Source organism: Mesocricetus auratus, unplaced genomic scaffold, assembly GCF_017639785.1.
Source record: "Mesocricetus auratus isolate SY011 unplaced genomic scaffold, BCM_Maur_2.0 Super-Scaffold_100013, whole genome shotgun sequence".
Lineage (NCBI taxonomy): Eukaryota > Metazoa > Chordata > Mammalia > Rodentia > Cricetidae > Mesocricetus > Mesocricetus auratus.
In genome coordinates this window covers 23,959,254-23,984,763 of record NW_024429196.1, presented here as the reverse complement: position 1 = coordinate 23,984,763, position 25,510 = coordinate 23,959,254, and the positions used below count along the sequence as shown (strand labels likewise).

The following is a 25,510-nucleotide window of genomic DNA, read 5'->3' as shown; positions in this document are numbered from 1 at the left end:
CGAGCAAACAAATCCTAGTCAAATGCAATGAAAGGCAAATCCAGGTCATGCAGCAGTTTCTGTCCCTTCAGAGGACATTCTCTTTGTTCCCTCAAGCCCCATGCCCAGAACTATGGGTCCCAAGAGGACAGGTAGCGCAGGCTTGAAAGTCTCACTGTTGAGCAGCAGTTGTAGCACGAATAATAAAAACCCAGAGACAGATATTGGGGTTCAAGATGAAGATCAAAGAAGCAATGCAGCCAGCCACTAGAAAGCTCTCACGTCTATCAATGCTCAGACTGAAGGGGCGATCCACTGAGCCTCAGATTGTATCTCCAGACTGCACCGCTCTCCACCAAGCTTCAGAATCCTAGACTGCTCCTGAAACTGTCAGGGCTCCGAATATGATATTTCGTATAGGCCTCAGCTCAATTCCAGGAGAATGACTTCTAGTTTGTGTAACAATAGACCTGGCTCCCCCTCTGCCCCCGCAACTATCCTGGGGGCTAGTGAGACCTACCTAAAGATTCCAGGGTTTGTGTACGTTCTTTCTAAGACCATCTCTAAGGTTAAAGGAAGTGTTTCCTAGTCAGTATATACATGATAATAGATATCTTCTCTGGAGTACTCCCCTTTTAAGAAAGCTATTTAAGAGGATGCTTGAATAAACTGGTGTCTCCAGTATGGACTGAGAGCTCTCCTGAAATAAGAATGTCTCATTCTTAACATTGTTGGGTAGCTAGGACTTCCCTGATCCACACTCCCCCACTCAGGGTTGAACCAGGGGCTGTTGGGCTGGTTCTGAACACAGCCCCAAAGACATCAGTCCAGGATTGATGACTCCTGTAGCATAGGACTGATACAGGCTGGACTCTGGCATGAGACTGCACTGAGCTCCTTAACACTCTAGTGCTGGGATTAAAGACATGAGCTTTGTTTCTCTTTTAAATTGATTCATTCTCATGTAGCACTTGGTGGCCTTGAACTCACAGAGATCCATCTGCCCGTCTACTGAGTCCTGGATTAAAGTGTGTGCCACCACTACTCAGCTTCTATGGCTGTGGCTAGCTTTGCATTCTGACCCTTCAGGCAATCATTAATAACACATCACCACAAGCAGTTCTGAGAGAAAACTCAGTCCAATCACAGTGCCTCCTTGTGCCTCTCTGGGAGCCAAGTAGTCTCTGCTATCTAGAGACTTGGCCTGCCCACTTGCAGGTTTGGAAGTGGACTGGGGAAGCCTGTGAAGAAGGTCCCCAGCTGTGTCACTCAATTCAGGTAAGAGCGTCACACTGTTAGAAAGCCTGCCCTATGTTGAAAGATGAATAATATTCTGGATGTGGTAATCAGATTGCAAATCATTAAAGACATGTACCACCCCTCGCATGGTTAATACAATGTCCCCTGAACAGAGATTGTCATAAACATGGGATCACTAAGGAGAACTGCCATGTCCCTTTGAGCTGGAGTCACAAGTGAGTGGTCAAAATTGACTAAGGAACAAAACTGTCCTGTTTTGCTCTTTATTTCTAATTATTTGTCAGCTCTTAACGAAGCCTTTTAAAGCCACATCCTCACAATTTCTAGATGACTCAGCATTTTCTTGGTTCACTATTTATTGAACAAAAAAGCTTCTGGCCTTTGGAGTTTCAAGGCTTTCCAGCCTTCTAAGACACATCTTGAATTGTGCTATTTCTGACTCTCAGAAACCCCCCCAAAGTGATTTGGCCTAACAGTCCATTCTTTCTTATTTTTATAATTACATTTGTGTATTTATTGTATGTGGGTAGGTGGGATGTGTCCCATTGTACACATGGAAGTCTGAAGACAATTTCAGAAATGGGTTCTTTCCACCATCTGAGTCCCAGGAATTGAATTCAGGTCACCAGTCAGACTTGTCAGCAAGTGCCTTTACCTACTGAGCCATCTACCTAGTCCCACAGCAGACCATTCTTGCCTGGTATTTTGGAGGGCTCAGAAAAGAAAAAAAAGGTCAAGATATGGAAATACTACATATACTACATACTTCTCCATAATATTGACATAACCATCAGCCTTTGTTATTGATTAGGGGAGACGTACACAGAAAGGCAGACATTACTTGGTAGGGAACAACAACTTGACCAGCCTAGTTTCATCCAAAGGGTAGTAGTATATACTCACTGCTGCTCAAACCCTTTACTACAAGTAATGCAGGACAGTTGTGGGTTGGATCTACCCATGTGACTTTGGCTACCAGGTCTGAACCTGATGTTGACTCTTTATACTTGACTTATGAGACTGTCAAGGACACAGCTTGCTTGGTCCACTTTGCATGCACTGTACCAGGCACACAGAGGTGGAAGAAATGGTACAGCTGTTCACACTGATGTCTCTGGAGCACTCAGCAGCTGTGCTGAGCCTCAAGCCCATCACCCTTACATTCTCACACAACCCTGAGTTTTCTCCACTTTATAGATGAGAAGGCTGAAGGTTTGAGGCCAATAACTGGAAGTTACGGAGTGCTAGAGCTGGTGCGCTACACACACAGAGTAGCCTTGGCCAGACTGCTGCTTCCTTTGCTCCCTTGAATGCAGAGAGCATTTCTTCTGCTTTGGGCTTCCCTGAAGAAATGTTCTCCATCAGAACAAGTATCTCTGAGGCCACTGCCACAGTTCATGGCATCAGACTGATGTTCTCTGCTATGACAATGTTTTCTGCTAGCACAGACCCAGGTAGGCTCCAAGTCATCATGGCCATGCCACCACAATCCAGAGCCAAATGTGAACTGGAGACCCATGCACTTGCTTCCATTTCCAAATTATGAGCTCAACTAGTCAAGTTAAACTAGATAGGGAGCTTGAACCTGCACAGTAGAAACAAGAACCCTTCCAAACTAAGGTGGCTAACAGGTGATTGGGACAACACACCCACTCCTCAGGACTGGGCACATTTCCTTAGAAGCCAGAGGGAGAACATCTGTTGGGTGCCTTATTTCTCACCTTACATCCCTACACATGGGCATGGGCTGTGCTCTCTGTCTCCTCCAGGGGCAGGAAGGCAGGCACAGGAGTACTCCCTTAAACTGAAAACAGAATAACTAGGGTTTTCCTTTTTTTTTTTTTTTTTTTGAGACAGGGTTTCTCTGTTGCTTTGGGGGCTGTCCTGTCCTGGAACTTGCTCTGTAGACCAGGCTGGCCTTGAACTCACAGAGATCCACCTGCTGAGTGCTGGGACCAAAGGTGTGTGCAGAGGTAGAGGTAGGTGGATCTCTTTGAGGTAGAGGCCAGTCTGGTTTACAGAGCCAGTTCCAGGACAGCCAGTACAGTTACATTGAGAAACCTTGTCTAAAAAAACAGAGAAAAGGAAGGAGGGAGGGAAGGAGACAAGTAGGGAGGAGGAAGAGAGGGCAAGAAGGGAAGGACTTGCTGAATATACCAACCTGGGACTCAGTCTTCTTCCTTACCCTCCCAAGTACTGGGAGTACAGACACGCACCACCATACTCAGCTTTGAAACTGGGTCTTGAAGGGTAAGTAGGATAATAGGCAAGGCCAAAAAGGACATATAAAAGTAACTGCTACAACCTCAAAACAAACTTCCTATGGGCCAAATGCTGTCCCAAGCACTGTACAGACAGCAGCACTTCATTTCACTGACTTGCTTACATTGCTTTTCTTTCTGTGTCTTGTTAGTAAGTTAGCCCATTATAGGCAGAAACCCTCCTCAACCCCTACCTCTGTATTTATTGCTTAGAACTGTGCTTGGTATATAGAACATATTGAATAAACATTTGTCTTGTCTTCCCATCCTTTCTAAGTATTTATATAAATGTTTAAATCCATGGATCTTAACAGGTTGACTACACAGCCTAATATTTAGCGTCCTATATGAAGCGGAATATTAAAAACACCAGTGTATGTTTACACAAACAGGATTTATAAAACTTGAAATTAATTTTGCCTATATTTTATATTTGCCTAAAGTCTAAAGCACTGACTGGTCTGAGTGCTTCAATGATGGTGCCAGTCATACAGAGCGAAAGGATGTTCAGAGTTGCTTCTGAAATATATCTGGGAGTTCTAGAAAAACTGATAATTAGAAATGAAATTTATAGCTATGTGGGGAACTTCACATCTAAATTTTTTTATTTAATTTAAATTAGAAACAAATTTGTTTCACAAGTCAAATCCAGCTCCTTCTCCTTCCCCTCCTCTCCTGCTCCCCTTCAACCCTCCCCCAATCCCCACTCCACTCTCCAAGGAGGGTGAGGCCCTTCATGGGGGATCTGGAAAGTCTGTCATATGATTTGGTTGCAGTCCATTAAGTCAGTCTCTGCACCTATGGAAATGACAGGTGTTGTATAGACAGGCCTGAGTAAGGGGCTTAGCTGGTAGAGTGCATATCTAAAATGGATGAGACTCTGGCTTTGATCCCCAGAAGTACAGAAACCAAGAATGGGAATTTTTGCACTTGAGAAGATTGTAAGTTCAAGACGATTTTTGTTACATGCCAAGTTCGAACACAGAGAAGGCTATGTGTCTTCAAAGAAAAGAAAAGATGTCATACATGAGAAAGTCTTGTGAGGACACAATTAGCCTCTGCAGAACAAAGCAAGGCCTCCTACCCAACTCTGCCAGCCCTTGAACTCGCAGCCTGCAGAGCTAGAAGCCATTGCTTAAACTGAGCAGTCTGTTACATTTTGAGTAGCAAGAGCAGTCTACCATGAGCATGAACAATGGTGAGGAACAGAGAATATTTCTGTTTACACTCACTTGTCTAATGTCCGTGGGCTCCTGAACATTGCTTTATACTTAGGATCCTTGTAATAATCACCTTTGCTTCAAGCAATCTCAAATTATCTTTTAAGTAAATAACACATTGAAGTCTAGATCGCTCAGTTAACCCCTGAAGTGTAAATACTTTAGTTTTTAAAACTTAGTTTTACTTTGTGGATGTTTTGTTGGCATGTATATCTATGTACCGTATGTGCCCAGTACCCTCACAGGCTAGGGGTTATCAGATCTCCTGGAATTGGAGTCACACACAGTTGTTGAGTACCATGTAGGTGTAAGGACTTGAATCTGGGTCTTCTGGCAGAAAAAGCCAATGCTCTTAATTTCTCCATCCCCTGAAAGGGTAAATACTTTGTCACTTCCAATGTGTACCTAGGGCCCATTTAATTTCATTTCTGTCCTGAAGTTTCTCACTATGGATAAAGATCTTATATACGGTTGAAATTGTTAGGAAGCCCGGAGGTTCTCTCTTTATACTACTGGTGAATTACTCTCAATATTCTCTAGCAGTTACTTCTATAGTGAAATTATTTGCTGCTCATAATAAAAATCCCACAATTACTGACACTGAGTGACAAGATACCTCTCAGGATGACTCATCTGCAGAATGAATGCTTCTCCACACTAGGCTTTATATTCTAGAGTAATATCACACTGGCATATTGGAATTGGTATTATTATTGGCAGAGGCTTTTTGCAATCCTAACTTTTGTTATTTGTGGTATTGGGGTTTAAACCTAAGGCCTGACAGTTATAACCCCACCCCTTACTAGTCTACTTGGGTTGTGGCTTCGAGAGCTACTTCTTTTGTTTTCTTCCTCTTCCACTGTTCTCATCTTATCCTTCTTTGTTCTCTCTAGCATGTACTGCCTATGACCTTACCCCTGGCTGGTTGCTTGGTTTTAAGTGGGTTAGTTCTACAATGTCTGTCATGCAAAGGGTGTCTGAGGCCCTGCTAGGAAAGTGCCCGGCTTACCTCGAGAAAGGTGGGTTCTCAGTTCATTAGTTATTAAAGGTTGATCACTAGAGGGAAGGGAGGAGTCTGATGATAGCTAGTTTGTGAATACCTGTTTATCTTAGGTAAATGTGTGTGTGGGGACTAATTTAGGAACACTGGAAGAAAAGTTCTTCCCTTTGTTTCTTTCATATTTCTTAGAGATGCAACATAGGGCCTGTGTCATGCTAGGCGAGAAATTTACTACTTGGTTTTTAAAGACAATGTCTTGTGTGCAAGGTGGCACACGCCTTTAACCCCAGCACTTGGGGAAACAGAGGCAGGCAGATTTCCAAGAGTTCTAGGCCTAACTATTGAATTTCAAGGTCTACAGAATGAGTACATACAGGCAAGGCTACAGGGAACCCTGTTTAAAAAAAAAAAAAGGTCTCACTATATACTCAAGTCACTATATAGCTCAGGTTAGCCTCCAACTTGTGATCCTCCTGCTTCAGTACTGAGTTCTGAAATTACAGTCATGTACCACCATACCTATCAGAGAATATTTCTTATACAGCATGGAGATGACCCTGGGTAATACTAGCCGAACAGCTGAAAGGTCTCCCAAACTAAATAAAACAAATCATGCCAAATCCAAATTACAACACTTTATTGCAGCATCGGCAAAGGTCAGATTTCTGAAGCTGGTGAAGATTGGGCAGCATTTCCAAGTGAAATGTTACAACTTTACAAGTTTTGTTTCTTATTGAAATCTACATGCAGAAACTGAAACATGGTAAAAGAAAGATGCAAAATAGAAAAAAAGATGTAATCAAGTTGTAGCATACAGATGTGTTCTTTAACTAAATTACTATGCCTATTGAAAGCAAATGAAAGATACCTATCCTAATAAATTAACAGACTGTCAGAAACAGACTAAGAACCCTCATTTCTACTAGGGAGGGGGGGAGAGAAAACAAAATGAAACGAAAACAAAGGCAAAGTAAAAGCGCTACTTGTTTCCATATTTTGTTTAGACACAGAGGCTGTAAACCCATGAAGGTCAACAAAATACTCTGATCCACTTCTTGTTGTCCTTCGTTCTTCTGTGACATGCTCACTGGCACGTTTTGTTTTCAATGATACTTACAATGGGCTCAACTATATCCCCGTTCTTAGGCTGGTATCAGACTTTTCTAAACCATCTGAATTAATGCTTTGCATATTAACAGTCTTCACATTTTCTTTCACTATAATAGGCAATTTTACATCACTGACTCTGATGGATAAAACAGGTTTTTCCTCCCTCATCCCTTGTTCCTTCGAAACAAACTCCTTAACAGAACCCTTCCTGGTGGCTTATCTGGCATTTGTTTATCTTTCATCGTTTTGTTGTCCTGCATGTTAAGTTTTTACTAGAAGATTTTACTGCTTGCTCTATACTTTTCTACTGTAGTCCTGGAGCCCCCAAATGTATCTTCTTCCAACATGGGATGTTCAATTCAGAGACACTGTAACTTAAATCAAGTTTAAAACTCAAGTTCATTTCCCCCATACCATTCCCATCTCAACCGTGTCTTCTCCGGCTCAGTCATCTCATTGACGCTCTTCCTGGTGTAACTGCTCAGTAGTCAAGTGAACCTTCTCATTTCTTGACTGCCATTCTCAAGAGAAGATTAACCCTCACGTGATTCCCATTACAAAAGGCCTTTCTGCCTTGTCTGGAAGCGTCGGCTTGTTCCGGTGTTGGCAGAGGCTGGTGTTTCTGCCTCATGGCCCCAGCCTGTCCCAGGTTTAGATTCGCAACTCTCTAGACCCACATGCTGAGATGTGTCCGCTGCTCTCATTCAATTGCTGGAGGACTCCACTATCCACAACATCAGATACAGGACCTAATGAAATGACACGTGCTGCTGGATCAACGTCTCCTAAAGGTACAAACAGGGTGACGTTAGGAAACCTGCAGGACAAAACTGGGACAAGAGTCAAGCACCAGTAATAACCACCATGCACAAACTTTTCCAAGTAAATGCATCTGAAGATCATACATGTCCTCCATCGGTGTGGTTCCTATACTTTTTTTGCAACTAATTTCTCTCTCCTACCTTCTCCCTCTCCCATACTTTTGATATGGTCAAAAGCAGCCCAACCTGGCCTTCTACTCACTATGTAGTGTGCTGATTACCTGACCTCACATTTCCTGTCTCCAAAACTGAGACAAATTTCTGCTGCTGAAGCCATTCAATGTGTTATACTTCCTCATGGCAGCTTGAATTAACTCCTACTACAGGTTATAGTAGCAAGAAACTTTCAAATATAAAATAAAAACATGGGGAAGTGTATCCTGAGCTATTATCTACCCAGAAAAAACTCCCAGAACTGAACAACTGAATGGGGAGGAAGGGAGAGAGAAAATCAACACACCATTTCCTCCAAGTAAGAATTCAAAGATGCAAAGGTTTCTCCTGAAGTAAACACAAAGCAGCTGTCTAAAATGGAATAAGTAAGTGTAGTACATGACAGAACATTAAAAATCTTTGTAGACAGACTTTTAGTACAATGTCACACAACTAGCTTATAAGGAAAGAATCATCCTGAGTGATTCTAAGAGCTGAAAAAAGTATATCTAATGCATACTTGGGTTAATGTTATTCTAGGAGGTATACTATTTCATAATATATAATCAAGAAGTGTAGTGAGAGATCTATCAGACGCACCTGTGGCGCTGACCATGCCTGTTTGGGCGTGGTCACAGGTGCATACGTGTGGGATTTGATCTGGAGTCAGGGACAGGCTTGCTCTCGATTGGGGTTCCAGTCGGGTCACGGAGGGAGCCGAGCTTGGATCCTCGGAGTGCTGATCCTGGGTTATCAGTTTCTCATGTAAGTGATTTCTCCCCAATAAAATTACCTATCTCATCCCAGTCTTGTGTACTGTAATTTGTACAACCATATTCATTTTAGATCTCTCACTACAAAGAAGTTCCTACATGGAGTGTGGTGGAACAACATAATCCCAGTCTGTGTACCGGATTTATGAATTGAAGGCCTTCCTGAGCTATACATAGGGAGATTCTATCCCAAACCAAACCAAATCAAACCAAATCAAACCAACCAACCAACAAACAAAAAAATGGGCTGGGGGTTTAGCACCAGCAATGTGTGTGTGAGCATGCGCTTGAACATAAGGGGATATATAATAAAAGTTGTAAACCAGATGGGAGAACTAAGCTTGGGATTACTTAAATCAATCTAGACAGCATAGCAATACCCAGTCTCAAAACAATAAGGATAGGCAAGATGCATTTCATTAAATAATTGATGTGCATCATCAAAATTTGAAAAGCACTGGAATAATCCATGTGAAACTGAAGCATTCAGACATCAGTATCAACACTTGCTGAAGACACCACAGTGTCAGTTTTCAACACTATCAGAGCAGAAAGCAACATGGTCTGCACTACAGAAAAACTTAGAAAATAGTTTTACTTACAGCATCTTACCTCATTCAAGGTAAATGCCTGTAATTTTCTAAAGGGCTGTTACTTTACATTCCTATCAACTCTTGATAATGCCTATCAAATCCCCAGGCAAAAATGCTGCACATCCACAAAGAAATTTCATTTAACTTACATGTACTGTCATGAATATTAGGAACTGACTTTAAAAACATGTCAACTTACCCCTTCCTACAACACTCTTAAGACACCTGTTGATGCCACATTCTTTTATCACTGTTAACTTGAAGTGAAAACTAAAGAAAATAAATAGGACCCAAACCACCAGAAGATTTCATCCTGTTTCTTTTTTCCCAAATAACTACATTTCTTCACTTAGAATTTAAAATTTAAAGCCAGAGAGCACTTTGTACTCCAAAAAGCTCAGCACCTCTTATTTACAGGCTTGCCTTCTAAAGCATCCATTATACTTTACAGAGAACCTTTAAAAAGATTTTATGTGAATGTTTTGCCTATGTGTATATACATATATGTACCATGTGCATGCCTGATCTGAGGAATGAACTGGAGTTACAGATGGTTGTAAGCTGCACAACCAAACTCAAGTCCTCAGAAAGAGTACTCCTAACCACTAAGCCAAACACTCTCCTGCCACATGCCACCCGACCCTGCCCTTTTAGAGACAGGGTCTTATATATCCCTGGCTGGCCTGGAACTTGCTATGATCTAGCAAGCCTTGAACTCCCAGAAATAACACCTGTTTCTGCCTGGCCAAGTACTAGGATAAGCATGTGCCACTATGATAGGCTCAAAGGGACATTCTTGAAGATGATGGATATGTTGGCTAGTCATGTGTCAACTTGACATACAAGCTAGAGTTATCGAAAGGAGGGAAATTCAATTGAGAAATTGCCTCCATAAAATGGGGCTGTAAGGCATTTTCCTAATTAATGATTTATGGGGGAGGGCCCAGTCCATTGAGGGAGGTTGTCCCTGAGCAGGTGGTCCTGGGTTCTATAAGAAAGCAGGCTGAGCAAGCCATGAGGAGCAAGCCAGTAAGTAGCACCCCTCCGTGGTCTCTGCATCAGCTCCTGCCTCCAGGTTTCTATTCTGCTTGAGTTTGTGTCTTGACTTCCTTTTGTTATGAACAGCAATATGGAAGTATAAGCCAAATAAAACCTTTTTTTCCCCCAACTTGCTTTTTGGTCATGGTATTTTGTTGCAGCAACAGAAACCCTAAGACACATTGGTACCTGTATAGTAGGGTATTGCTGTGACAGACCTAACCATGTTTTTGGGAGGACTTTGGAAGGACTTTAGAACTTTGGGCTAGAGAAGCCAATGAGTGTTGAGAGCCCAGTGGGATGGTCTGTGGGAACTTGGAAGATAATATTGAGGGCAGTGCAGAAGATGGAGGCTTGGTTTGTGAAATTTCAGAGGGAAGTTTAAAGACTCCAACAGGGCTATTTGCTATTTGGATTTAACATTCTGTGGTTCTGGTTAGCTGGGGCTGGAGTCAGCTGTGATTAACAAGATACCAGAACTACTAAAGGAAAAACCTTTGGTTTGCTGGGATACTTGATGCTGGTCAGCTGGAGGTGAAAACTTATCAGTGATTAAGAAGAGATTAGCTTCACTAAGGTAAAATCTTCTGGGAAGAGTTTCCTCAGAGTCTACACACAGAAGCTGTGTTCCAGAGATGGCCACGATTGTTCCTGGAGCTAGCAGGAACCTGGTAATGTTGAGAGTCACCCAGGTGGTGCTGGTTTTAAGGCATGAAGGTGTCATGGAAAGCAGCTGAGCCTCGGCACTATGAGAAGCCAGGAGAGGCCATTAGTGAAGGTGGAGCCCAGGAATGAAGGGGTCGTGAAGACAAGCTGAGGCTTGGCACTATAAGAAGCCAGGAGAGGCCATTAGTGAAGGTGAAGCCCGGGAATGAAGGGGTCGTGAAGACAAGCTGAGGCTTGGCACCCTGAAAAGAGCCTATGAGAGGTTGCAGCAGCAGTGGAGTGGAGTCAGCCACGGTGGAGAGGACAAGCTGAGTGTGCTGCAGAGGACAAAGCACAGGAAGTGAACAAGGCCTTCGGAGGAGTCCAGAAGACCAGGAGTTGAGCCCACACATTGGATTTTTGTATTGGTCACACAGCTGGAGTTTGGTTTTGCTTTGGTTTGTGACTCTGCCCTGGTTCTTCCCTCTTGAAGTAAGAAAGTATAATTTTGATTTTACAGGAACCCACAGCTAAAGACTTTGAACCTTTTAGAAGATTTTGGATTTTTAGAAAGAGTTGATATTTTAAAGAGACTGAACTTTTAATGCCTTTCTAAAGATTATAGAACTTTTAGAGAGATTTATGTTTTCAATGTGAGATCTTGGGGATGGATAAGAAAGGAAGGGCTGTGGCTTAATAGTGATGTGTTTGTGTGTCAAGTCAATAAGGGGTCAGATGTACTTGCTGGTTTTGTGTGTCAACTTCACACAAGTCAAAGTCATCAGAGCCTCTAAATTACTGGTCAATGGGGGGGCGTCCAGCCCATTGTAAGTGGTATCATCTCTGGACTGCTGGTCCTGGGTTCTAAAAGGAAGCAGGCTGAGCAAGCCTTGGGGAGCAAGCCAGTAAGCAGCACTCCTCCATGACCTCTGCATCAGCTCCTGCCTCCAGGATCCTATCCTGTTGGAGTTCTGTCCTGACTTCCTTTGGTGAACAGCAACGTGGAAGTGTAAGCTGAATAAACTCTTTTTCTCTCCAACATGCTTTTTGTTCATGGTGTTTGTCATAGCAATAGAAACCCTAACTAAAACAATAGATAAGTTAGGAATTTCTTTTTCATTTTTTAAAGCTGTGGTTTTAGATAAAATAGGCCACAGAGGTTAGTTGAAGAGTTATGACTCTCACAAAGAAAGGATACAAGGAATGAGCTTGGAGGAGACTTGGAAACTAATATTTCTCATCACCTCTTAAGCTATTTTGTATGTTTAGCATTGATATAACAGGCTTCCATAAAATTAACTGTATTGAGTCTAATCCCAAACTCTCAATTTGTTCACAAAAACACTAACAGAAACCCTTGTGAGGAAGAAGCAAGTGAAGGCTGTTTACCTCCCACCAGTCTTAAAGATTAGATCTGCATTAGGTGCTCCCTTTGGATGTTGGTAACGAGGCCGCCGCTCACGATTGGTGTTGGCTGGAGCTGGGCGCTGTGCAAGAGACTGCAACATTTCTGTGATTAGGAACAAAGGGAAAAATGCTGTTAGCTCTTGTAAATATGTACTTCTACAAACACACCAGGGAGATCCAGTTCATTGGCGTTTATATGTACATAGCAACTTTCAAAAAAGAATATTACATAGGCTAATGATTATGAAGTATTGAGAGCATGAAAAGGTAAAGTAAGTAACAATTTTGATATTTGGTATCCATTGTTAGCAGGTTTCTTTCTTTTTCAGATGGTCTTACTATGCAGTCTAAGCTGTCCTCAAATGTTTGGTGATATTCCTGCCTCAGCCTCCAAAGTGATGGCACCTTAAGCCTATGGCTTAAGCCATTATTCCTGGCCCATAAATTATTATTATGAATTTATACACTATCTTTTTTTAAAAAAAGATTTATTTATTTACTATGCATACAGTGTTCTGCCTGTACACCAGGAGAGGGCACCAGATCTCATTATAGATGGTTGTGAGCCACCATATGGTTGCTGGGAACCATCTCTCCAGCTCCCTATAAATTATTTTATACCTTGATAATCTTCTTGTTCTTGTCGTTCATTGATATCTAATGTAAGCTTTTTCATTCTCATCCTTTCCTCTTGTTCTGCTTGTTGCTGGTTCCAATGATTTGCAGCAAGTTGGGATGACATGGGCACATTAAGAATCTTAAACTGGAGGAAAAATAACATTGGAATCACAAACAGACTGATAAAACAGTTAAGTAGAATTAAATATATTAGTTTAGAAAACAATACTATTAGGCTGGTCAGTAGTGCATGCCTTTAGTCCCAGCTCTTGGGAAGCAGAGTCAGGTAGATCTCTGGGAGTTCAAAGCCACAGTTAGTTCTAGGAAAGCCAAGACTGCACAAAGAAACCCTGTCTCAAAAAAAACAAAAACAAAAAAACCCCAATACCCCAATCTATCCTTCACTATAAATCAGATTTGTCCAAATGATACTTGTATTATTTTAAGAAGAAACAACCTATTGGCAGCGGATGGGAACCGGAAGGTCACTAAGTTCAATTAACTTCATGAATAGTAGTTCTCTGGAAACGCCTAGAGACAGGACAACTTTTCATCCTGCAGACCCGTGATATGTGAACAACTTTTAAAAGGCTTTTGTAAAGCAAAATGAGAGGCACATTCCTTACATTTCTGCCTGCCTGCCAAACTACATAGGGCAAACCTGACCCATCTTCCATTCTGAGTACTTCTTTGTTTTGAAGATGAGACTGAAGCAACGTCTGACCAGAGACCAGTTCCCTTTCTTGGAATGCTTATTTTAAGCAAGATGTTTCTAGCTTAGGAATGCATATGACAGACAAACCTAGATAAAAATCTATAAAATTATGGCTCACGGTTCCATGGAAAATTTCTAAAATAAACTATGCTAACCACCTAAGCATTTAACCTAAAATCTCTGTTGCACTATCATAAGAGACCTAATGTATGACTCTAGATCAAAGGCATGATCACTCACTGAGCTTCTGGAGCATGTGTCAGTAACAGTGGGGGACTAAAGGTGTTTTAAACTGGATCATAACAGCTGCATTTTAAAACTACATACATATACTATAGAGTCTCAGGTTACAGTAAGTACTAATTATTCTAGTCAAAACATGTAAAAAATCATAATTCTTTATGGGTAGTGGTTGCAAAAGAATGGTTTGTCTTCCAGTATTATGATAAATATACTTTGCATTTTTTTTTTTTTTTTTTGGTTTTACGAGACAGGGTTTCTCTGTATTGTTTTGGAGGCTGTCGGTCCAGCCTGGCCTCGAACTCACAGAGATCCACCTGCCTCTGCCTCCTGAGTGCTGGGATTAAAGGCGTGTGCCACCACCACCCAGCTACTTTGCATTTTTTTAATCATTCATTTTATTTGCACATTTGCTTGTGTGAAGGAGAGAAAAGCATGCTGGATTCCTCAGAGCTAAGCTACAGGTGTCTGTAGGATTATGGTTTGTTGGAATCAAACTCCAGTCCTCATGATTTTATCACAAACACTGAACTGTTGAGCCTGAGCCATTTCTCTAACCCCTACTAATTTTTCCCCTTCAAGACAGGGTTTCTCTATATAGCCTGCAACTCACTCTGTAGACCACCAGGTTGGCCTTGAACTTAAGAGATCCATATGCCTCTGCTTCCTGAGGACTGGGACTAAAGGTGTGTGCCACCACTGCACAGTTTACTTTTTATTTTTAAAAACAAAATATGCTGAATTATATAACAGAGCTATTATGCTAAAATACTTTAATGATCAAATTCATAAATATGTAAATATAGACATTAATTGTTGACAGTTTTTCTTTTACTTCTTTTCACCAACTCACTTCACTGATACAATTTTTCTGCAGATGACATCATAGCAAGGTTTTTCTAAACAGGAATCTAGTACACAAAGATATCTTTCACTGAAATGAACATTTAAACATTCCTATACAGCAACAAATTTCACACTTGAAGAAAAGCCTTTGCATCAGAAAGCTAACACTCAAAAGTTAAATAAAAAAAAACAAAAATCACAACAAAATACACTTATTCAGACCACAAAATACCATGATGCTTTTTCAAATAATTTCCCTGAAATTGGCCCTCAAATTAATGACCCTGTTACAACCTCTGAGAATTATAGGTGTGTATCACCATGCCTAGCCTTAAGGTATATCTTGATTTAATCTCAAAGCCTACAAGTTGTATACGGACTAAACGGCACGTGCAAGCTGATAACAAAGGGTTTTATGTGTACCTGAATATAACAAAAGGGGAAAACTATTGTTGTATAGCTTTTCTTCAGAAAAGATGTTTCTAAGCTTTCTTTCAGTTAATAAAACTCAGGACCCAAGGTACATGCCAAGACATGAGTAGCTATGCAGTAATGGGAACCAAGAAATACCTAATTTTATATAGTTGCTAAACACTGCCCTTTGCATCCCCCACCATGTAAAGGCTTTGTGCATTGGATATGCCTTAAGATGATAGAATTAAATGACCTTTTCAGACATTTTTTGTGCCAAGAAAAGTCATTGGCATAGGTCACAGAGGAGAATAAAGGAGACCTAAAATGTGATGACTAAGTTTCTTTAAAAAAAAAAAAAAGTATAGCTCAAAAAACTAAGTAGGTCTAGGGAAAAAGTTCAATCTCTGGGATTTGAGGCCCCTAGTTACAGTCATACTCCTAGAGGTCAGGAGTCAGGGCCTAGGGAGTTAAATGACTCCCTATCTTGCCTACTCCCAGGTTTGAGTACTTGCATACACTCCAGTTCCTTGGGAAGGTGCAGAGTTTGGTGGATATTGCAGTGTGACAGAGTTTTTAGGTTCTGGAACAAGGCTGAGGGCATTTAGGTAGCAGCCCACTTTGAGCCATGGGTTCAAGAAGGGGCTACTTCCAGGAGTCAGCATCTTTGCTTGGGGTTCCATCTGTTGGCACTGGTGACTAAGGATAGTGCTGCAGAGCTGTCCTTGGAGGACCTGGGGAATTGTGGAAGGTGGCCCTCTGTCCTCTAAGTGACAAGAGTGGGCCTCAGCTACTGGATCCAGAAGGAGCTAAATCTGAAAGGATAGCAGGGAGGCAAGCTGTGGAGGACAAAGTGACAGACAAGCAGACATCCAAGGCCAAATGGTAGCATTCACTAAGACCTAGCCCTGCTAAATAAATCTTTCAGAGATTTTTTTGCTTACCATTATCCTTTTCCTAGGGTCTTTCAGCCTCCAACTTCAGGAAGACCTTTGATTGCTTTTTTAGTTAGATTTATTTATTCAATTTGTCTCTGTGTGTGAGACAGGTAAGACAGACAGACAGACATAGAGAGTGTGTATGTCAGAGGACAATTTCTGGGAGTCAGTTCTCTTCCCAGGTGGGTTCTGAACTCAGGCTGTCACCTGTACCCACTGAGCCATCTCATTATGCTGGTGTCATTACTCTGAATACAGACTCTTCTTTCTATCACAGATGGCAATCACTAAAGTCTTCTGGTCTCTATCCCTTTCATTATCTCTTCTCATCTTGTTTTATTACCCTCACATTACCTCAAGCTGACACTAAATTTCTTTACTATATGCCTCCCTAAACAAGAATGAAAGCTCCAAGAGAGGAAGAACTTACTTAACACAGGCTCTATACAAAGGGCCTAGAATGAAAACAAATGTGCCAAATGGCTATGTGGATATCATGAAAACCAAGTATTAGGCTTGTCTACCTGTGATAGCTATCTTTATGTTATAAAATCTAGTATTTAATTCTAATATATACCATTATTTTACTTATTAAAATGGAAAAATGTTAATTATTATATGAATTAAGCAACTTTAGAAATGAACCTGAGCCAGGCGTTGGTGGCGCACGCCTTTAATCCCAGCACTTGGGAGGCAGAGGCAGGCGGATCTCTGTGAGTTCGAGGCCAGCCTGGTCTACAGAGTGAGTTCCAGGACAGCCTCCAAAATGATACAGAGAAACCCTGTCTCGAAAAACCAAAAAAAAAAAAAAAAGAAGAAATGAACCTGATATCAAAAACCATAAAATATAAAAACAGAACCCATACATGTGCATTCAAGAGCTGTGTCTGAGAGCTGTCCTTTATTCTTGTATACCATGTCTTATTATCTCAGTAGGATATAAAACCCATGAGGATAGTCATTCCATCGTATGTGTCACTATAGTCCTAGAACCTAGACACATATACATGCTTACTGGCGCAAAGCTGATGTTCAGTATCTGCTAAGTGAACACACATGAATCCCTAAAGTAATGGCACAGTAGTCAGGAAAATGATTTTGAGAGACCATAAGTAACATGTGAAAAAGAAAGAGTATAGTAAGAATATAAGAGAAGGCATGGGGTCAGATAACAGATTTAAAGAAGAACCTTGGCAGCTCAGGATTTTCTTGCAATGTTAGTCAATATCTTCTTCCCTACCACCACCCTGAACTTCTTTGTATAGTTTTCTATGTAAAGTCAAGGAATTTATATATTCTTACAGATACATATGCACTTAGAATTTTCCAAGAACACACATCCATCCATTCTGTAAAAGTCAATCAATGCATCTTCCATACATATAATGGATAATATTTCTATCACTGAATATTTTAAGTTTCCATCCCTTTTTGTAGGAAAAGGGTAACTTAGAATTTATTAAACAGAATTAATTCTTACACCTGAAAACCAACAATTAACTACACAGTGGACATTTCTTACCTGCTGTTTGTTGCCTTTTCTTGTTAACATGACAAATGGCATTGTGTCTGCAGATTCTGTCTCTCCTTCCCCCCACCGAGTGGGGGCCCTTTCCTCAGCTGGCTTTTGAGATGCAAAGGAATAGCAACATCAAGTTGGTGCACTTTAACAGATTCACCACTTCTCTGCTTCAAGACAGAAATTTAAAAAGTATATAAATATTCTGAAACACATAGAAATATAACTGCAAACAATTCATTCAACATGGTATTTTTTTCCTTTTTTTTTTTTTTTTTTTTTTGACAAGGTTTCTCTGTATAACAGTCCCAGCTCTCCTGGAACTCACTTTTGTAGACCAGGCTGGCCTGGAACTCACAAAAATCCTCCTGTCTCTGCCTCCCAAGTGCCTGTACTCTCCCACCCCCCAACATGGTGTTTCTTTAAAACACAACCCTAAGATCCAGAGACTCTGAAACACAATGAAACCAAGAAATATTTCTCCTCACTACCTAAAAAGCCTTTGTGTCTGACCCCCAAGGAACCATGGGATTTGGTTTCTGCTCACTGCATCAGTCTCCCATAGGTACACAGCACTATAGGTCCCAAAAATTTGAATTCTTCAAAAACATTCTGTCCTTTCACTCTCACAGCCCACATCTGCTTTTGTAATTATCAGAAAATCTCAGTGTCTGAAGTCTGACTCTTCTACCACACCAAGGACTTATCACCCTTTCCCCAGCATGCACAAGCAGTCTTTACACAGGTGCTCAACAAACACTCTAGAACAAATGAAATCTATAGCAATTCACATTCATTTCTTGGTTGTATTACCAACTGATTTTAGTATTTACAATAAATTTTCCAAACAATTAATTACATGGACCTTCATTGATGTTAAACTTGGAGGTAATTAAGAGTAAAAGGATTTAGTCTAGTGGTTGGGGAGATGGTTCAGTAGTTAAGAGTGCATGCAATGCATGCATGAGGAACTAAGTTTGGCTCACTAGCACCTATATGAAAGGCTGGGTATAGTAGTATTTGTAGTCCCAGCACTGCTAGGCAGACACAGGAAGATCCCAGGGGCTCACTGACCAGATAGTCTAAACCAATCTCTAAGTTCAAAAAATAATGCAAAGAGTGACAGACGAAGACACACAATGTCTAATTTTAGTCACACTCACTCTCACACACACACACACACACACACACACACACACACACACGGCAGGTATGGGAAGATTTATCTAGTTACCTTCAGAAAGCTTGTAAAAGTTTATAGAGGTGATTAGCTGTGCCTAACTAGGAGTAGATAGGTACAGGAATTTCATTAAAGAATGAACAGAAATGGGATATTAGAGAATATTAAAGACTTAGTGTAACTTCTTCCAAGTAGATGGTAAAACAGCAATTTGGAAAAGACAGAAAAAAATTAAGCAGAAGAACAGGTGCAAAAGCAGGGACCTGAAACAATGTATTTAAAGAAAACTGGGAATCCTAAATTCATGCTAACAATTCCTATCTACATACTGATGAACAGAGCAGACTGAATCCTTTCACAGTCTCAAAACTGCTCTTCTAATCCTTAAATCATCTTTTGATATGAGCTTCATATAGTCAAGAGACTTGCCAAGCAAGCAAAATGACAGTCTTATTAGTTTTTGTTTTCTAAGTTACAATTCATTAGAATTGGTCTAAAGTAGTCCCAGATTCATCAGTTTTATAAAGACCTTTTACTTAAAAAAATGAAGTATTATGTTAGGCAAATCTTGACTTGCATTCTTAAATTATTAATGATTACAAAATTAACAATTCTCTTTGTAAGATATTTAAACACAAAATTGTATTTGTGTCTATACTAATTCCTTTGTCTTACCTCTCTCTGCCTCAGCTGAAGATGCAACCAGCATTAGCAATGGGTTATGTACCTCCAGAGTTTCTCTTACATAACGCTAACATACACACATAATCAAACCATTACCAAGCAAATTGTACTATAGTAAGCACACATAACACATTTGTAGTGCCAGAGAGAGTACCTAGTGGGACCTTGCCTCAAAAAGAAAACAAAACACCTCAGTCCAGACAGTTATTGAAAAGTCTTTAAAACTCGTGAGAAAGATGCTGAAGTGTAACTCTCTAACAGTTGATGGTCTCTGGCAGGAGGGGGAAGGTTGTTGGGGTGGGTGGGAAAGGATTCAGTTTTCTTTAAGGGGCTGGCCACTAGGAATTTGACAATGTGCTAATGAGTTTATAGGCAACACAAATTGGACTTGATTTTTTTTTCTTTTTTAGATTTTAGGGTTTTTTTTGGAGGGAGTACAAGGTGGGAGGGTAGACCTGGGAGGAAAGGGAAGCAAGTGTTTAAGTGAAATTCCCAAATAATTAATGAAAATATTATATTGGAGACAAAAAATACCCCAAAAGCAAAAAACAACCATCCAAACATCTCCCCCCAAACATCTGGATATATAAAGAAATATTTAGTATCTAAAAGAAGAAGCAAATTGGTATTAGACCATATATATATATAATGATATTCTAAATTAATAATAAATATAGGAAGAATAACAAATACTTTGAGGAGGGATAAAGATGGAGATATGTTGAACTCTTCAATAACTGTGCATTAGTAAAATCCATAGTTCTTCTCAGCATATAACAACTTAATATCTTAAACAAACCAAAAACAAGAAACCAACTTGCTCTATGGCCTATCCTAGCCACTCCCTATTTCTCTTCCCTTTCTAGTACAAACTGATCAATAATTATCTATTGAACAGTTTCACTTCTTCCCTTCAATTGAACCTACCCCAGTGCTTGCTCCTGACCAACTCTATGTTCCAACAAATGCACTGTTATATCACCAAAGAGTGACAGTAATTTAATAAGCAGATGCAAACAACCCAAAGGATTTTCTTTCCAATTATAGAATATGTATTATTCCAAATTACTGTGATATTTTGATAATTGCTATATGGAGGGTTAAGAATGCAATTCAGTGGGGCTAGTATGCACAAGGTTCTGGGTTTGATCTCCAGCACTATATATCAAAATCAAAACAAACAGCCTTGTGAGTTTTGATAAAATCTAGCTTATTAGCTAGGTGTGGTAGTACACATCTTCAATCCCAGCACTTGGGAAGGAGAGGCAGGTGGATCTCTGAATTCAAGGCCAGCTTGATCTACAGAGTGAGTTCCAGGACAGCCAGTGCCACACAGAGAAATCCTATCTCCGCCTACCTCCCAAATCTAGTTTATTAATGCTTTGGACACAAAGATTTATTGATCTCCCAGTGCTGGAATCATAGGTACCTGTTAGCTGTCCAACACTGATGTTTGGAATCAACCTCAGTAAAGGTAGTGCACACTCTTAAAATGACTGTTCCCAGTCTTACATTAACTACATTTATTTCCCTGCCCCCAACTGCAAATCAGGATGTGATGGCAGTCACAACCTATGCACATGAGGGAGATATGCTACAAGATGGCTGTTTACAGAGACTCTCACATTAATCAGAATTTGGTGTGCTACAATGTTTTGTGTTCAAAAGAATCTTTAAACAGAATATTTCATACCTGTAGGTTTTCCAGCATCATTTTGTCCAGAGCTTGAATGAAGTCCTCATCTTCTACACAAGGAACATGTTTCAATCCACCTCCTTTAATCATCACCTCCTTATCAAAACAAAGACAATAAAGAACAAATTTTCACTGTGATGCTTCATAATTCAGAGCCTTTCTATACTGATGTGGTTAAGATAACCAAAGAATGAAGGTTAAAAGAACTTGTTACCCAATGGAGAGAATTGAGTGCAAGTGAGTTTCCCAAGAAAGCCATTTTTTCTTAAATCACAGACTAAAATTCAAATACTCAAAACACTACACAATTAAAAAAAAATCCAGTCATACATACAGCATTCTCTTCATCAGTTTCATTCTCCTTGTTGGAATCTGTGAGGTAATCTGTATTTTCCTCTTCCTCTTCTTCTCCCTCATCATCATCATCAGAACCCTCCTGAAATTAACATCAATACACAATTAAGACCCTTTGAAAGAATGACTTTACATGCCTTACGAAGCCTCCTTTTATGGAGTCTGCTCAAAGTCAGAATGCAATTCCTTCCTCCATTCCAGAAACTAACAACTAGTCACAGGTCAAATAGAACACAGAGCTATTGCATAAACTTGAATTACATTTCCTGAACCTTTAGTATTTCTCTCCTCTACAGAAATCTCTCACTGTTATTTTTTTCTTAATATTCATCTAATTCTACAAAGCTCAAATTTAATATCACCAGTTAATAGCAATGATATAGCACTAAGTTTTGCAAGGTACTTTAGTTTAGAAATGTTATCCTGAAGCTGGGCGTTGGTGGCGCATGCCTTTAATCCCAGCACTCGGGAGGCAGAGGCAGGTGGATCTCTGTGAGTTCCAGGCCAGCCTGGTCTACAGAGCGAGTTCCAGGCAAGCCTCCAAAGCAATACAGAGAAACCCTGTCTCGAAAAACCAAAGGGAAAAAAAGAAAAGAAAAGAAAAGTTATCTTGTACTTTATTGTTCCTATTTTTTTTACAGTAAAATCAAAACAAAAACCCAATCTGCAGCTCAGAAAAGTTAAGAAACTTGCCCAAGAACCCATTGCTACTCAACAAATTACTTTCAAACATGAGATCCATTTTTTTTTTAAGTTTCTTCAAATGAGTGAAAACATACGCTATTCTTTCTGTGCCTGGCTTATTTCACTTAACACAATACCCTTTAGCTCCACTCACACTGGCACAAGTGACAAGATAACATTTTTTATATAAGAGCATTAACATTTCATATTGTAAGCATATCATATTTTCTTCTAAACCATATGAGTCATAAATGTTTGAGGCAGAATTGATAAACACCAACCTGATCATTACATACATTTTATCTAGGTTATCACAAATAATACACTCAATAACTAGGTGTTAAAAAAAGTTTTAAGTCCACTATGCTAAACTCAGCTGCTTCTCAATGTGCCAAGTGAGAAATACTTCCTAAAATAACTTAAATTTGTACTACTGTTAGTATACACATAAAAATAATACATATGTAAAAATAATTCTAAAGTCCCAAAAGTATATTCTTACTACAAACATATGTAAAGTTTTTAAGATTGCAGAAAGAATACAATGGCCAGTAAGTAAAAGTTTTCTTCACCAAGCCTGATGACCTGGGTTTGATCCCTGGAATACACACAGTGGAATGAAAGAATTGACTCCTACAAGCTGCCTTATGACCTTCAAACAAGTGCTGTAGTACACATGTGCACCCAAACCTACCCACCCACCTCCAATAAATAATAAAAGTTCAAAAATCTTTTTTTGTTTGTTTGTTTGTTTTTCGAGACAGGATTTCTCTGTGGCTTTGGAGGCTGTCCTGGAACTCACTTTGTAGACCAGGCTGGCCTCGAACTCACAGAGATCCGCCTGCCTCTGCCTCCTGAGTGCTGGGATTAAAGGCATGCGCCACCAACGCCCGGCTAAAAGTTCAAAAATCTTAAAACAAACTTTATTTTCTAAATGCAAGTACTTAAGGTAGTTCTGTAATTTAAAATTAAATTCACAAGTGATGTTCTTAGCTAGGCATGGTATATATGCTTATAACTGACCTGTGGACACGTGTGTGGAGCATTATCTTAAATAATAACTGATGTGGGATGAGCCAGGCCACCCTAGGCAGGTGATCTTGATTTATATTAAAAAAATAACTGGGCAGGGCTAGAGAGATGGCTCAGCAGTTAAGGGTGCTAGCTGCTCTCTTCTAGAGGTCCTGAGTTCAATTTCCAGTACCTATGGCAGCTCACAATTGTCTGTAACTCCAGTTCCAGAGTATCTGACATCCTCACACAGACATAATCATAGGCAAAACACCAATGCACATGAAAACAAAAAAACAACCGGGCAAGCCAATAAGCAGTATTCTTGAGTCTCTGCTTTACTTTCTGCATACAGATTCCTGTCTTGGCTTTCCTCAATGAAGGTCTGCAACCTAAAACATGAACTACACCTTCCTCCTTCTCAAGTTGCTTTTGATTATGATGATACAACAAAAACCAAAGTAGGACAAAGGTCATCTTAAGGTACACAGTAAATTCAAGAACAGACTAGGATACATGAGACCCTGTCTCAAAAACAAGCAAGCAAGCAATCAATCAATCAATCAAAAACACACAAAATAAATTTGCCCTTGAAGAAATTGAATTAGTTTGTGTGTGTGTGTTTTTTATGTGTGTGTTGTGTGTATACATATATTTTAGGGGACACAGTCTGTCACTGAATCTAGAGCTCACTGATTTAGTTAGATTGGGTGGTCATTAATCCTCCAGGATTATCTCATCTCAGCCTCAGAACTGGGATTACAGACTCCTATGTGGGTGCTGTAGATAAAAATTCAGGTGTTTGAATTTTGCAAGGCAAGCATTTTATCAAATGAGCCCCTTCCCAGCTCCCCTCCCATGAATCAATTAATTATAAAAGATCCTTCCTATTAAAAAAACTAGATTAAACTAAGCTAAATGAATTAACACCCCCCGTTATTTCTCAGTCAATAAAACTGCATCTCAGGATTGGTTCAAGGACACCCATGAAATACAAGTGAACAATATACAGCACAAAAGCTGAGCTGTCAAGGCAAGCAGGAGAAGCAATGTAACAAAAAGCAAAGCGCCCATGATGTACACTGGCTCTGCTACTACTCTAAGAGTGTCGGCACATTTCTTAACCTATTTGTACCTTAGTTTTTTACTAATATCAAGTGTGTTCATAAGAAACAGAAACAGTCATACAGAGTACGTATGACAGGGAACAGAATAGCAAATGTTCAGTGAGTATTGCTATTTTAACAATGAATCTTCTACTTTCCTTTGGTAAATTACATAAATGTTGCAGAAAATTATGTTTTAGTAGATCATCTCCTTAATCTTCAACAGTTATTTGAGATTTATAGCTGATAATTAAGAGAAAATTTCCTGGTTGGGAGGTACTAAGACATAAAAGAACCAAAATGGGCCTGAGAGATGGCCCAATGGTTAGGAGCACTTGCTATTCTTGCAGAGGACCCTTGTCTGGTTCCTACCCACATGGCAGCTCACAATGGTCTGTAGTGCCAGTTGAAAAGGCTCCTCCCATGCCCTCTTATGGCTCCTGGGGGCACTGCATACACGGCATACATACATACATACATACATGCATGCACACATGTAAGTAAAACACTCATACACATTAAAAATAAAGAGAAACAAGATGAAAACAGAACAGTAGCTTTGTTGGGAGAGATACTGAAGAACTGAACCCAAGGTTATATGCATATGTTACTCCACAACACATCTTTCTTCTTCAATAATTAATTTCTCTGCTTGTATTTGCAGGATAGATGTGGGGAACAGTGACCTTGGAGGATAAAGAAAAGCATTCCAATCTCATTTTTTTCAAAGTCAACACATCTTTTCACACAACTATGTAACTCTTCCAATTAAACATTAGGTTTGCATATGTCCCTAGCAGAGATATATCATGTGCAATGTTACCTTCTTTGATTTGAAACACAAGCAATTTAAAGTGACAAAGCCTTCAAAAGACAAAATTAAATAAAGAAATGGGGACTGGAGAGATAGCTCAGCAGTTAAGAGCACTGACTATTCTAAAGGATCTGGGTTCAATTCCCAACACTCACATTTATGTTCACAACTGTTTGTAGTTCCAGTTCCAGGAGAGTCTGACACCCCCATACAGACATACACGCAGGTAAAACCCCAATGTACACTAAATAAATAAATCTTTAAAAAAAGATTTTTAAGAAAACAGGGAAATGCATTTAAAAAGAAAATTACACCTTGTATTCTTTACATAAGAAAGCTATTTCATATTTACCAAGGATGTTTTAGATTCATTAGACTTTGTTCATCTAATTAGTAGCACACAAAAAAAATCCAAAGATAATTATTAGTTTCAA

At 39.9% G+C, this 25,510-nt stretch overlaps 1 protein-coding gene across 1 annotated transcript in view; it reads right to left on the bottom strand.

Moving 5' to 3' along the window:
- Nucleotides 1-12,238: 12,238 nt before the first annotated feature.
- The window catches only part of Upf2 (UPF2 regulator of nonsense mediated mRNA decay), a 101,230-nt gene continuing 87,958 nt past the window's right edge, over nucleotides 12,239-25,510 (bottom strand). Inside the window, 6 exon segments of the mRNA XM_040755526.1 lie at nucleotides 12,239-12,363; nucleotides 12,882-13,023; nucleotides 17,551-17,618; nucleotides 17,621-17,717; nucleotides 21,105-21,203; nucleotides 21,442-21,543. Coding sequence (XP_040611460.1) covers nucleotides 12,239-12,363; nucleotides 12,882-13,023; nucleotides 17,551-17,618; nucleotides 17,621-17,717; nucleotides 21,105-21,203; nucleotides 21,442-21,543 — 633 coding nt within the window.